Source organism: Diospyros lotus, chromosome 10, assembly GCF_014633365.1.
Source record: "Diospyros lotus cultivar Yz01 chromosome 10, ASM1463336v1, whole genome shotgun sequence".
NCBI lineage: Eukaryota > Viridiplantae > Streptophyta > Magnoliopsida > Ericales > Ebenaceae > Diospyros > Diospyros lotus.
The window spans coordinates 34,666,182-34,678,133 of record NC_068347.1 but is presented as its reverse complement, the minus strand read 5'-3'; the positions used below and the strand labels follow the sequence as shown (position 1 = coordinate 34,678,133).

Below are 11,952 nucleotides of genomic sequence, written 5' to 3'. Positions count from 1 at the left end.
CCCCCCCCCCCCCCCCCGAAAAAAAAAAAAAACAAAAAACAAAAAACTAAAAGAGATTAATTGTCAACACACTGCAAGCCTATTTTGAGCCCCAAAATGATCAAATGAACTCGTAAGATGGTGAGTGGAATCAAGTCCATGGGCTGCGATTCATCAAATTCAGCCTCCCACCCCCTCCAGAAAATACAAAAAAAAAGAAAGAGAGAATCATGAGCTGCGATTCGTCAAATTCAGCCACTACCAGTAGATTTCCATTCAAGCATACGCAAATGCTAGAGAGTGAGAGAGAGAGACCCTAACCTGAGGAACTGAGGGAAATGTAGACGGAGAACAGGAGGCTTCTCCTCGGCTCCTTCGACGCCCATCGACGAGGGGAGAGAGAGAGAGAAGACTGTTGCGAATTGAGAAGGTAAGGAACGATGTCGAACGATGTCGTTTTTATTTTTGTCTCATCCAATACAAATTGGCGAGAACAAATAGGGAATTTTGGAAAGAAATTTTTAGGATCGCAATTGCGTTGAATGGTTCTAGTCGTGTGTTGGATTTGAAAATAATTATCTTGAATTTGTTGGATCAGATAAATGAACTGAATTTGAGTATAATTTTGAACCTCTATTTATTCACAAATTAAATTTAAATTCAATAAAATTCCATCCATTAAAAATCATGAATATATTAAATTAAAAACTCTTAAATATTAATAAACTCTATTAAAGACTCACACATATGTTCAATTAAAAAGTTTGCAAATATCTCTTAAACAAACTCATTTATAAATGTATTAATATATTTTTTTATAAATTTATAAATATATTATTTAACATATTTTTTTTAAAATTTAAATTATTATAATATAATTAAATTAAATATATTTAAAATTAATATATATTAATTTAATTATTTAATATCATAAAATATATATAATAAAATAAAATAACAAATTAATTTAAATAAAATAATAGCTCAAGCTCACCAACAAGCATCTGAGCTTATGTTGAGCTAAGTCAAGATTGAACTCAACAAAATTCAGTTTGACTTTTTGATTACAACCTTTGAAAAAAAATTTATTTTTTGAATCAAATTTTTATTTAAATATTTAAATATAATACCTTGATAATATCTATATTGATAAGTTATATTTTATGTCATAATAAATATATAAATATCATCAAAAGTGGATAATATTTTAAAAATATTATAAATTTTAAAATAAATTAACAAAATCATGAAAGAAGTGGAGTAACTATATAAATTTTATACTTTCATCCAACTAACCTCTTTACCCGATTTCAACATAATCGTGAGAAAAAAGATAAATCTAATAATAATAATTACGAGATTTAGTCCCACAAGAAAAGTCAATTACATAAATTTTAACTCTCGATTATCTCTATACCCACCAAAAACGATTACAAAAGAGATGGTCATACACAGAGGGGTAGTCATAGAAGGCTTGTGGCTGCCATTCTCATCTTCCATCCCATTCACACGACAGAAACAATACCAGTACAAATGACCAGATGGAGGACCAGGCTGTACTAAATTAGCTACATAATAAGCATTCCTAGCTCTTCATTGTGTTCAATCTCTATAAGCATTCCGAGCTCTTCCATCAGCCAACCAGACGGGGCGGCGATGATGCCGGGAATCGGAGCGGCTGCCGGGATGTTCTTCCTATGGAAAGAATCTGGGTGATCCCTAGGAGAGATGGAGTTCATGCACAGGATGTCTGGAGCCATTGCTGTTCCTAGGAAGGGTGTGAAAGTTCTTGATCTTCGGATTCCACTTCTTTCACGCTGCTCACTATGCCCTCGACGGTTCTTGATAGATACTGCGCATGTTCCTCGATATGTTCCATAATGGTTCGAAGCTGTTCTCGACAAGCTGCCAACCGCTGATTTGTCTGGTACAGCTTGGACGACAGCTCTCTAATTCTCCGGTCTTTGTCATCCTGTGACACAAAAACAAACACGGTTGGCCCAACATTCGCCTTAATATAACAAAGCCAAGTATGTTCGCGCTGCTGATGGAAACTAAAGCACAGTATTTGCTGATGAATACGGCTAGTTTTTAGTAAGCAGCATGCTAGATTTCATTCTTCTTCATAGGTAACATCAGGAATACAGCAGCACCAACCATGGTTCCTTTAATTCTTTCATGCCTCTTAAGTTTTCTGACATTCTAAATGGTCTAAAACTACGAGTAATGACTAACAAGATAAAGAATTTGGCATGCACATTCTACTTGCATCAAGACATAAATTTTAACAGAAACCGCCAGTAAGTGAAAAGCAGGAATATTAGCCAATGACACTTGAAATATCACACGAAAAATACAAAAGCCTTTTTTCCTTCAAGAAATGCCCTTTCACATTGGTATATACATCAATATGGTTGTCTACATCTGACCCAACCAGTGGTAATACAATATATGGTCCAACATGATTGGATGGTATGGTGGTATCCAATTTGAAAGTCCCTGTTTGACAAACTGCTGGAAAGATGAGAGCAAACAGGGATGAGAATTTGTTGATTCGATTCAAGGAAGAACAGCCCAAGCCCTCAGCGAATACTATCACCTTATTGGTCCAAGGTAACTTCGGGAAAAATGGAATACCATACCCCAAGCACTAATAGGTTTGAAGCAACGTCTACTGAACATACACAACTTAACATTTCACAAGCTGAAAAACATAGCCAAAGAATCACGTGGTGCTTCATACCTATCAGTGCTTGCAAAAAATATAACTAGTTAAAAGCTAGGATTCTGGCCTCAATACTAGAGAGGAAATGGCACCTTAAAGGATGCCCAACTTTGTTAAAACCTGAACTTAAGGTAACTTATGGTTATTTGGCTTTGAATTTGAGCTAGTTCCAATATGTTCTACAACACTATGGTCCGGTGACTTCTATTTTTCTTCCCACCACTATAAATCAATTTAGTTCCTTCCTTTTAATACTTCCTTTGACTTCAATTGTTTATTATGATTAAAAGGCCGTAATCAATAAGCTTGACAAACAATGTGGAAATGTGAAGTGTTAACTGCTTTAGAAAATAGACGTAGTTATAACTAAGAAGAAACCGCCAAAAAAGAAAAAAATAGGCTAATCATTCAGAATATGAAAGCAAAATAATATCACAAATTTGTAGAAGTTAGAACTGACTTGTGTATTTATGATTGCTGAGATGTAAGGGCAAATGCCCAACCTAAGGTTGGAAGTCTCTTCTAATTCCTCTGATGCCGTAATTATGATAGGATCTTGCTTTGATTTTTTTTATAGTATCAAGGGAGAAACAACCTTGTGACATCTTTTATTCTTTCGTTGCATGACAAAGGGATATCCACACACTATCTCCCATAAATCATCATCTCTAATATAATTACAGAGTAGAGGGAGATAAAAACTGATACATGTATATATATATATATATATATATAGAGAGAGAGAGAGAGAGAGAGAAAGCACTGAATAAGAAATTTAAAGATACGAAAATGAGCTGAACTTACTGGACTTGGACGGTCTTTTCCTGAGGAAACTACTAGTGGATGATTATGTTCCTTAACAAATTTTGTCACAACCCATTTCCCAGGCTTCTCCCTCTTCACAAGAATCATTGCCATGCAGCCTTCTCTCTTGCTCTCTCGCTTGCGAATTCGGACACGCCCAGTCTTTTGGCTGCTGAGGTTATATCCTTCCTTATTACATGCCAGTCGCCGAGAAATAATTGATCCATCACACTCAGACTTACGTGATGATACGATTCGTGTAAAAAATCCAATCCCCCTGGCATACGCATCATAGAATGTTTTGGCAGCTTCATCTGATTCAAATAACATACCCTCATATGGTTCTAGATTTCTAGCAACATCAAGTAAACCCGATTCTAGTCCCACTAAACTTTCATCTGGTACAAATTTATCCTCAATAGTTGTCTCCATAAGGACTACAAGAAAACAAATATACCAATCATCTCTAGAGCATCATCTTAAAGAAAAACAGTAAATTTTCAGAAAAAGAATAGTCACTAATAGTATGAATACCCTTCATCAATAGTAAGAATCAACTAAGCGCTTATTCGCATAGGTCATTTGAAAGGCATATTTTCAGAAAATTTTGAGCAAATTTGTATGATAATACCAGTTCACCCATTTGAGGGGGAACAACAAAAATTACATACATTCGAGCAATATGTCATACATTCAAAAATCAAAATCCTTCAGCAAACTGTTGTAAACAAATTTTTTTTTTTTTTTTTACTTTTTTCCCCTTTCTAATGGTCTTGTAACCCTTTTAAGAGAATGTCATACAGTGAATGGGAAACACTCTATTCACTGCCATGTATCTTACAGTGGACCTAATCAAACAAATTCTCTGTTTCTTCTCAGCCACCACTTAGCATCTTCATCATTTGTTTGACGGCATTCCACCAAGAAAACAATCAAATTATCTCGTACTGGTTTGGCTGAAACCACAAGAAACAAGAGATATGGGAGGAAGTGATAAATTTTAAAAAGATAACCGCAGGGGTCAAATTCGGTAAAGTATGAACTAAAAGCAAACAAATAACCTAATGAGTAGACGAAATGAAAAGAGAAGGTGAAAACCCTAACCCTGGAATTGGCAGCGATACGATGCTGTACTGGTTGCCAATAGTACGTTGTAGTGGTTGACTAGTGTGTGCTGTGGTGGTCAGCCGTTAAAAAGTAGAGACGAGATAACGAGAGAGAAGGGATGGCTTCCGGCGGCGGCGGAGACGGTGGTTACAGCCTAGAGAAGACGGTTCACTGCCTCTTCAGGAGCCTGCTTTCTCAGCCACACTTTTCGGCCGGTTTTTACCCGGCCGCTCACGTCACAATATAATTTGTGAGTACAATGTTTCTTTTTTAATTTTTTTCATTTATTGGACTGAATTGACTGAGGGTCAGTATAGTTTCGATCAAATCTAAATAACTGAATCAAATTAATCCAAATTAGTGGTTCACTTCTGTATTTGGGTTTGATTCAGTTTTTCAATTTGAGTGTTTTGCTTATTGTGATTTAGGTCGATTTTTATATTAAAATAAAATAAGTAAATCAACCAAAATATAAAAAAATAATATCATTTTGACTAAAATTTAGGTTTTTTTTTATTTTTCCCGTTGGTTCAATTTTTTAATTTTTTTCAAAATTTTAATTTATTTAATTTGAGTATTTACTTGATAGATTCAATTCAACTTTTTGAAAAACTTGATTTCATTTGATTTAAACAATTTATTGAATCGATGAAATGTTCAATTTTAAATTTAATAAGAAAAATAAGCGAAAAGTTCATACGATTTCAATATTATCATGTACCTATCAAGTGTTTTTTTTTTAAATGAGTTCAAATCAAAAATAAAAAAAATAAAAATTTGGTTCATTGATGAGAGGAGAGATCATTTTCACCTAGTGAATCTAAGTTATTTTTTTAATATAAATTTAATATATATATATAAGATTCAAACAAAATCACCATCTCAATCCTTTCGAGTATTAGACTAAAGGCAAACCAATAAGTGTTCAATCTTAGATCAAATTAGTTATTTTAATCTAATACTCATTTTATCGTGGTCTAATATTTTATTATATAAAAAATCGTCTAACATAAAAAATAGTATTGATATTTCGATTGTAGTATTAATATAAAAGCTTTTGGCGCATACATATCGCTATTAGGATGTTTATTTCTAAAACCAAAGGATATATTGTTAATTGTAAGTAGATCTACCGTTAATTTTTTAATTTTGAATAATACTATTATAAATTTTGTGCATATCATGTCGGTTTGTGAAGCTAATTTGCGAGTGTGGCATTTTTCGGAAGAAATAATTTTTTTGTCATACGCAAATGGTAGCCCACGGAGTGAAACGCGAAGGCCCAAAGTTCGGCCCAATAGGCCCACCAACATGCAACCTCCCCCCCCCCCCCCCCCCCCCCCCCGGGTCCCTTTTGGCGGTTATCTTCTTGCCCTATAAACCCTGGTTCTCCTCTCTCTCTCTCTCTATCTCTCTATCTCTCTCTCTATATATATAAAGCAGAGCCGCGGCAGCGACGGAGCAAGTGGAGTACGCCACCGAGGAGGCGGTGTAGCGAGAAAGAGAATGGGAAGCCGGAAACAGAAGGAGAAGCGGCGTTCGGACAGAAAGGAGGCTTTAGCTCCCAAGAAAGCCAAGACGAAATCTAGTAAACCGAAAGCAATCAAATCTGATAGCATTAGCGAAGAAGAAGAAGCCAATGAAGCCACCGAAAGTCAAACCGGCATTATTGTTCCGGCAGAAGACCAGCTGAGGTTCTTCGTCGATCTGTACCAATCGGCCAATGCCGTTCGTCTCTCCTCCCTCGAGCTCAATTCTATCGACGGTGCTTCCCCCCCCCCCCCCCCCCCCCCCCCTCCCTCTTTCGTTTGCTTTTTACGATTTATTTACAAGATTAATTTCTTAACTGAGAGCAGGTTGGGAATTTCGCTGAATAGAAAAACAAGAAAAGAAAAAGAAATAGGATCGTCTGTAAAGGCAAAGAATCCTGGTGGGTGTAAGATTGGAGACTGGGACTGGAACCCTACGTGAATTTAGTTCTTGTAACTGCAGAAGTCTGCTGATTTTTTGTTTTTAGTAACTATAAACTGATTTTGGATGAATGACTTAGAAAGACATGATGAAACCTTTCTCAAATCAGTTATAGCATTGTGTCAAATAGCTTCTACCAGATGTTTCGTCGAAAAGGGGCAAAAATAAATACCAATGTTAGTAGCAAAATATGGAGTCGGATGGGAATGTACTTAGTACTTACTAACCATGTCAAAATTGTATAAAAATATGTTTTTTTTTTCTTTATTTTTGATGTTGTACTATGAGAACTGTATGATATACTGATAAATATGTTTATGTGGGAGTAAGACTTGGATTGAACAATGCAGATAGATGCATTCTTGAGCTATCTCAAGGCCTGGATCAAAGTGCTAGCAATTTGGGAGAGCATATGAAAACTGCTTTTGGATCTTCCTGGAAAGAGGTGCTTTGTGAAAAGCAGCTATTGGAAGGAAAAATTGATCCTGGGAATCCAGCTCTTCTTGTAATTAGTATATCTGCTTTGAGATCATTAGAACTTCTCAGGTATGGTGTTGTTTCCCGTATTTGATTATTGAAGTATTTTATCCTTCCACCATCTGTGGTGGCCAATGCCTTATTGTTATTACTAGTTTTTGTCTCATCACACTATAGTGAGGATAGTTTTCAGTGACACGGCATAATTTGTTTAAATAATCATGACTGAAGAATATATTATACTGATGTAGGGGTTTGCGGTCTTTGACAAGAGAATGCCCTGCTGCAAAGCTATTTTCAAAACATATGAAGATTGAGGATCAGGTTCTATTTCTGTGTCTGACTTATTTGCAAATCTTTAGTATTACATACTAGACCAAAGCTTGGGTAGCCAACTTTTTTGTCAGAGACACAATAAGCGTGCCTTCATGCAGACCCTTTAAATTCTCAGAGAGTATCAAGGTGACTTGTTGAAGTTTCTTTATTGTGTAATTGATGCAGGTGTCTTTTTTGAAGAACCGAGTTAATTTTGCTTGTGGCACCCCAAGCAGGTAAGTGCTGCCCCCTTCATTGGATATTTTATGAATTTTCAAGCCTAATAAGACATCCTTGGCTGCAAAACTAGCCACCATTTGGTCAAGTTTCCTTAATACTGATTTTGGGCTTGGAGATAGGCAAATCCTCAGTATAAACTGGTCTTTGTTATTGCTACAAAAATTTATGATTTAACCATTGTAATATGAATAAAGGGGAGAAGAAGTGAGACTAATAGAATGAGCTGGTCCTTGTTTTTCTCGTTGAATTTAAAGAGCTAATTGATGTAGATTGAATAAAGGGGGAAAAAAGTGACACTAATAAAATGATAGTCAACAGAGCAAGTTTTTAACCTGCTGCCTTCTGAGTGGAGATTCTTTCCTCAATTAACTTATTTTGTTTCATACAATTTGATTAATAGCATCTGCAATGTGCCATATAAATAGGTTTTTAACAAGTTCAAGGGATCTTCAGAACAGGTAGTACGAATTATGAGTTTGAATGCCATTATCATCTTTAAGGTATAGATGTGTGTACATCTGTAACGTGGAAGAGGATTGTGAACAATCAGATGTTAAATTTATAAAGAAGGGGTGCAATGTCATTTTCTGTAGAATGGCTAATGTGCAAAGATAAGGCGACCATCTTTCTTCCTTGTTTATTGTCAATTTTTCCTTCTTCAACCATCCAAGGAAGCTTGTCTTTTCTTTAAAAAAATATCCTTTCCGTTTTGCACCTTTTTTCATGTAAATTTTGTCCATTTAATTTTGTTTACTATTTGTTTATGTTATTGTGGTTCCAAGTGAATGCCATATGTTCTTTTGTTCATTTAATAATTCATTTTCTTTTGTGGTTTTCTTTTTCCTATCAAGTTGTAAGTCTTACAGATGGTTCCCAATTTGTCATTAGGATCAAGAAGTTGATTGACATGGAGGCACTGGGGCTAACACGATTGGCTGCAATTGTACTTGACATGCATACAGATGTTAAGGGTTATTCCTTGTTCACACTTCCGCAAGTCAGGTTGGTCTCCGACCTGAAAATATGTCTGTTCTCGCCAACAAATGTCCTCTTTTCTACTATTTCTTTACTCTAGGATTTTCCTTTGAGTTGAATTTTTTAAAAATATTATAAATTTTCAGACTATTTTACTTTAAAACCATTTAACAAACTACTATAAATCATCCACGTCACATTCCAACATGGAATTCATGCGAGTAGAACTCGCTACTGACATTAGCGAGTTTCAAATTTTAGAAAAAATTTGGTTATCAACTCACTACTCCCAGTATTGAGTTCCCTAAATTTTACACTGAACAAAAGTGCCCTGGGAACTTGCTACTGGCAGTAGCGAGTTCTTCTGAAACTCGCTATTCGCTTGCGTGAATTCCATGCTGGAACCCTCTTTCATGTGGATGATTTGTGATAGTTTGTTAAATTATTTGAAAAGTGTATTATTTCATCAAATAATTTAAAATTTTATGGTATTTTAAAAAAATTCTTGTGCTTTGAGGCCTCTGAAGTTTCATACCATTGTAGATTTTGGTTTGACATACGAACATGATTCTTGTCCATGATAGAGCAGATGGTTTGGTGGCATTTCTATTGGTCTTTTCTTTCTTTCCTTCTTCTTCTGCTTGTCTATTGTCTTCCTATTTTAGTTTTTTAAAAAATTTTCCCAAACTACGCATTTTGTTTATTAAACATTTCAGAATGCACAGAGATGTTAACAACACATGTTGCTTGGACCCATTCCCCCGTGCCCTGATCAAATTTTGTTTCTCTTGATGTGTTTTCTATGGCAGGCATGAGTTTTGGGATTTATACCAGAGTTATTTTCACCAAAAACTAGTTCAAGGCAATCTCCGTATGTGTCTCTACGGTCCATTACCTGATATCTCAAGGTCAAAGAAAAAGGATTCCTGATGATAACAGCATCCACCCATTCCTCGGACCAACCTTTGTGCATGTCTCCATTCTAGTTTTTGTCTTTAATTTGTAAGAGTGTTACATATTGAGCTTTTTGTTCTTTGTATCTGAACTATTATTCAGTTACCCAATGTCTTGGTGGCAGGGATACTTACTAGATGAGAACTGGTCCTTAACTATATGCTTTTGGAGGTTGTAAAGTACATGTTGTAGCTTAACTATTTGAGAGGATTACAAGTCTATAGGTGCCTTCCTAAGTTGAATTATACTTTTGAACACAAAAACATTTAATTGTACACTTCTTGGTGTGTTGGTATGTTGTATTGTCGCTTGGCACACTTGTTTTAATTTTCTTTGAAATAATTAAAGTAATCAAATTATTCAATAAAGATGTATTGAATATGCCATCTTGAAAAATCACTTGCAAAACAAGATGATACAATTTTATCATTTACAAGAACATAATATGTAGAACTACAAACAATACAATAACATAACAAGGTTTAATATATTTACTTAAAATCATAAATTTAAAAAAAAATTATTTATTAAACCAATAAATAGACAAGCCTAAATCCAATACAGAGCCCGAGTGAGACCTAAGCACGATCATAATAAGTTATGTTTGTTAATATATTTTTATATATTTTTTTTAATTTAAGATATAATAAAAATTTGATTTATTTGAACCAATCGAATCTTTCATTAGTTATGTTAGAGTTAAATTAAGAACCTAATCGAAACAACGAAAAATTTCAATGATCACACGATAAAACAAAAAATGTAAAAGTATTGAAACAAAAATATAAGTTTGGCCTTCTTTTTTTCATTTTTGAACCTTTTAGACTTTGTTTTTGCCCTTAATATAGGAAAACAATCAAATACTTGTAATCTCCCTGCCAATGGAGGAAACCACAAATCTTTGTTATTACAAAGAAATAGTAATAAAAGACTGATTGTTGCCTAGACCTTTAGCCACCACGAGGGATGGGGACATGTCCCTATTAGCATAATATGGCCCTGTGCCATATTGCAGAGTACCAAAAGAAAAAAGGAAATAGAAAAACCCTGAATCATCAGCAAAGCAACAATGAGAAACCCTGAGAGAAGACCTCATCTTTTATGCCCTCCAATTAATACTACTGGAATAACAGTTCTAGGATATGTTGAACAGATTAGGAGAGAGGGAAGTAACCCTCCTAGAGACTCTAGATGGTTAAAACAAATGACAAGATCTGTGCTCCTCATTTTAGGGTAGTTCAGAATGACCATCCCAAGAACAAAGGCAAGTTAATCAGGAAATGCTGTAGATGCACCCATTCTACTTGGTCAAATTTGAACAGAACTATACCTTAACCAGCTTCATATTCTCAATAAAATGATCATATCATATGAGCAATTAACACATTGCCAGTGATTTGCATTCTGATTGCTTGAGGTGATCTGAGGCACACTAGGTTTACAGCACTGTACAGAGACTAATTGGGCAAAAATGTGCCAATTTTCAAGATCGCCACCATTTTAACATAGAAGTACCACAAAAAGGCAACACCTGTGATAATGAATAGCACATCTAACAGCTTTTATAAAATGCAACAATTGACAAACACCCCAATGTAACATGGGACCTTAGAGCAACGCAAATTTTCTAAAGCAGCATCAGTATGAAGTTACTTCAAATTTCAGGTCCATGCGCGTATAAAAACTAAGGGCACCATGCACCAGCTCGGGAGGGTATCACCATTACTAATACCCAATGTGAAGAGGTGGCTTCCCAAGCGCTCAAAGGGGGCTTTACCAACACCCTCAGAAGAGAGGCAATGAACAAGGAACTCCAGTAACCATGAAAGCAAAAGTAACTAGCAGGCCCACCTTAGTTCAGGTACTATGCATGAATAATAAAGGTTGTCCCCAGGACATGAGGGGTCCTGAGTTGCAAGGGTATGCAGCTTTACCCTTGCTTTGCAAAGAGGCGGTTTCCATATCGTAAACTAGGGACCTTCTATTCGCAAAGGAGCAAGCTTATAGTTGCTACAAGGCTCGCCCTCAGGTACTATTCATGAATGATATGAATGTTTACTGACCAGGCTTGGCCAGCATCAACACCAGAAGACAGCAAATTGAAGAAAATAAAATAAGAGAATTAAAGAGCATTATTAAATTGATAGTATATTTTTTAGCTTATTCTTTATTTATTTATCTTCACTAGGTCTCACTTACAAGTATAGGTTGTTCAATGGGTTTACATCAGAACATCATAATATAGCAACATAAGGCCTACTCAGTCAAAGGTGTTGCTGACATCTACTCCAAATATTCGATCCAATTAAGGTACTAGGTTACCACCATGTTCATGTTAAGTACACTTGTTAATGTGCAAGTGTCAGACTAGGCACTGTCATTTCTCACAGAATCAACTGTGGTGG

The 11,952-nt window shown here is 35.4% G+C and overlaps 3 protein-coding genes across 11 annotated transcripts in view; 1 reads left to right on the top strand and 2 right to left on the bottom strand.

Annotated features, from left to right (window-relative positions):
- Positions 1–438, bottom strand: part of LOC127810804 (uncharacterized) — a 52,658-nt gene extending 52,220 nt beyond the window's left edge. For 6 of the 8 annotated variants that reach the window (XR_008025582.1, XR_008025578.1, XR_008025580.1 and 3 more), the window contains exon 1: positions 301–403. The gene's annotated coding sequence lies outside the window, so the exon portion shown is untranslated. Of the gene's footprint in view, positions 1–25; positions 175–300 lie in introns of those variants that run through there. The other 2 variants (XR_008025583.1, XR_008025579.1) reach the window with 2 other exon arrangements.
- Positions 439–1,367: 929 nt separating this feature from the next.
- Positions 1,368–4,844, bottom strand: LOC127810909 (protein FAR1-RELATED SEQUENCE 5-like). 2 transcript variants are annotated; one of them, XM_052350508.1, is made up of 4 exons: positions 4,613–4,844; positions 4,350–4,464; positions 3,509–3,945; positions 1,368–1,951 (listed from the first exon to the last, which is right to left on the bottom strand). In XM_052350508.1, the coding sequence occupies exons 3-4, from the start codon at positions 3,938–3,940 to the stop codon at positions 1,748–1,750; spliced, it is 636 nt and encodes a 211-aa protein (XP_052206468.1). In that variant the 5' UTR covers positions 3,941–3,945; positions 4,350–4,464; positions 4,613–4,844; the 3' UTR covers positions 1,368–1,747. The 2 variants fall into 2 exon arrangements, with proteins under 2 accessions (XP_052206468.1, XP_052206469.1); XM_052350509.1 differs by lacking the exon at positions 4,350–4,464.
- A 1,162-nt stretch (positions 4,845–6,006) lies between these two features.
- LOC127810972 (uncharacterized) lies at positions 6,007–9,766 on the top strand. Its single transcript, XM_052350615.1, has 6 exons — positions 6,007–6,380; positions 6,937–7,132; positions 7,315–7,387; positions 7,565–7,614; positions 8,507–8,620; positions 9,403–9,766. The coding sequence occupies exons 1-6, from the start codon at positions 6,122–6,124 to the stop codon at positions 9,521–9,523; spliced, it is 813 nt and encodes a 270-aa protein (XP_052206575.1). The 5' UTR covers positions 6,007–6,121; the 3' UTR covers positions 9,524–9,766.
- The last annotated feature ends 2,186 nt before the right edge of the window (positions 9,767–11,952 follow it).

Bases quoted from the DNA above. Each gene is read 5' to 3' on its own strand.
- LOC127810909 (XM_052350508.1), bottom strand. From the start codon at position 3,940: ATGGAGACAACTATTGAGGATAAATTTGTACCAGATGAAAGTTTAGTG. The intron at 1,952-3,508 runs GTAAGTTCAGCT...TTTGTGTCACAG, and splicing joins GAAAAGACCGTCCAAGTCCA to GATGACAAAGACCGGAGAAT.
- LOC127810972 (XM_052350615.1), top strand. From the start codon at position 6,122: ATGGGAAGCCGGAAACAGAAGGAGAAGCGGCGTTCGGACAGAAAGGAG. The intron at 7,388-7,564 runs GTTCTATTTCTG...TAATTGATGCAG, and splicing joins ATATGAAGATTGAGGATCAG to GTGTCTTTTTTGAAGAACCG. The intron at 7,615-8,506 runs GTAAGTGCTGCC...ATTTGTCATTAG, and splicing joins GCTTGTGGCACCCCAAGCAG to GATCAAGAAGTTGATTGACA.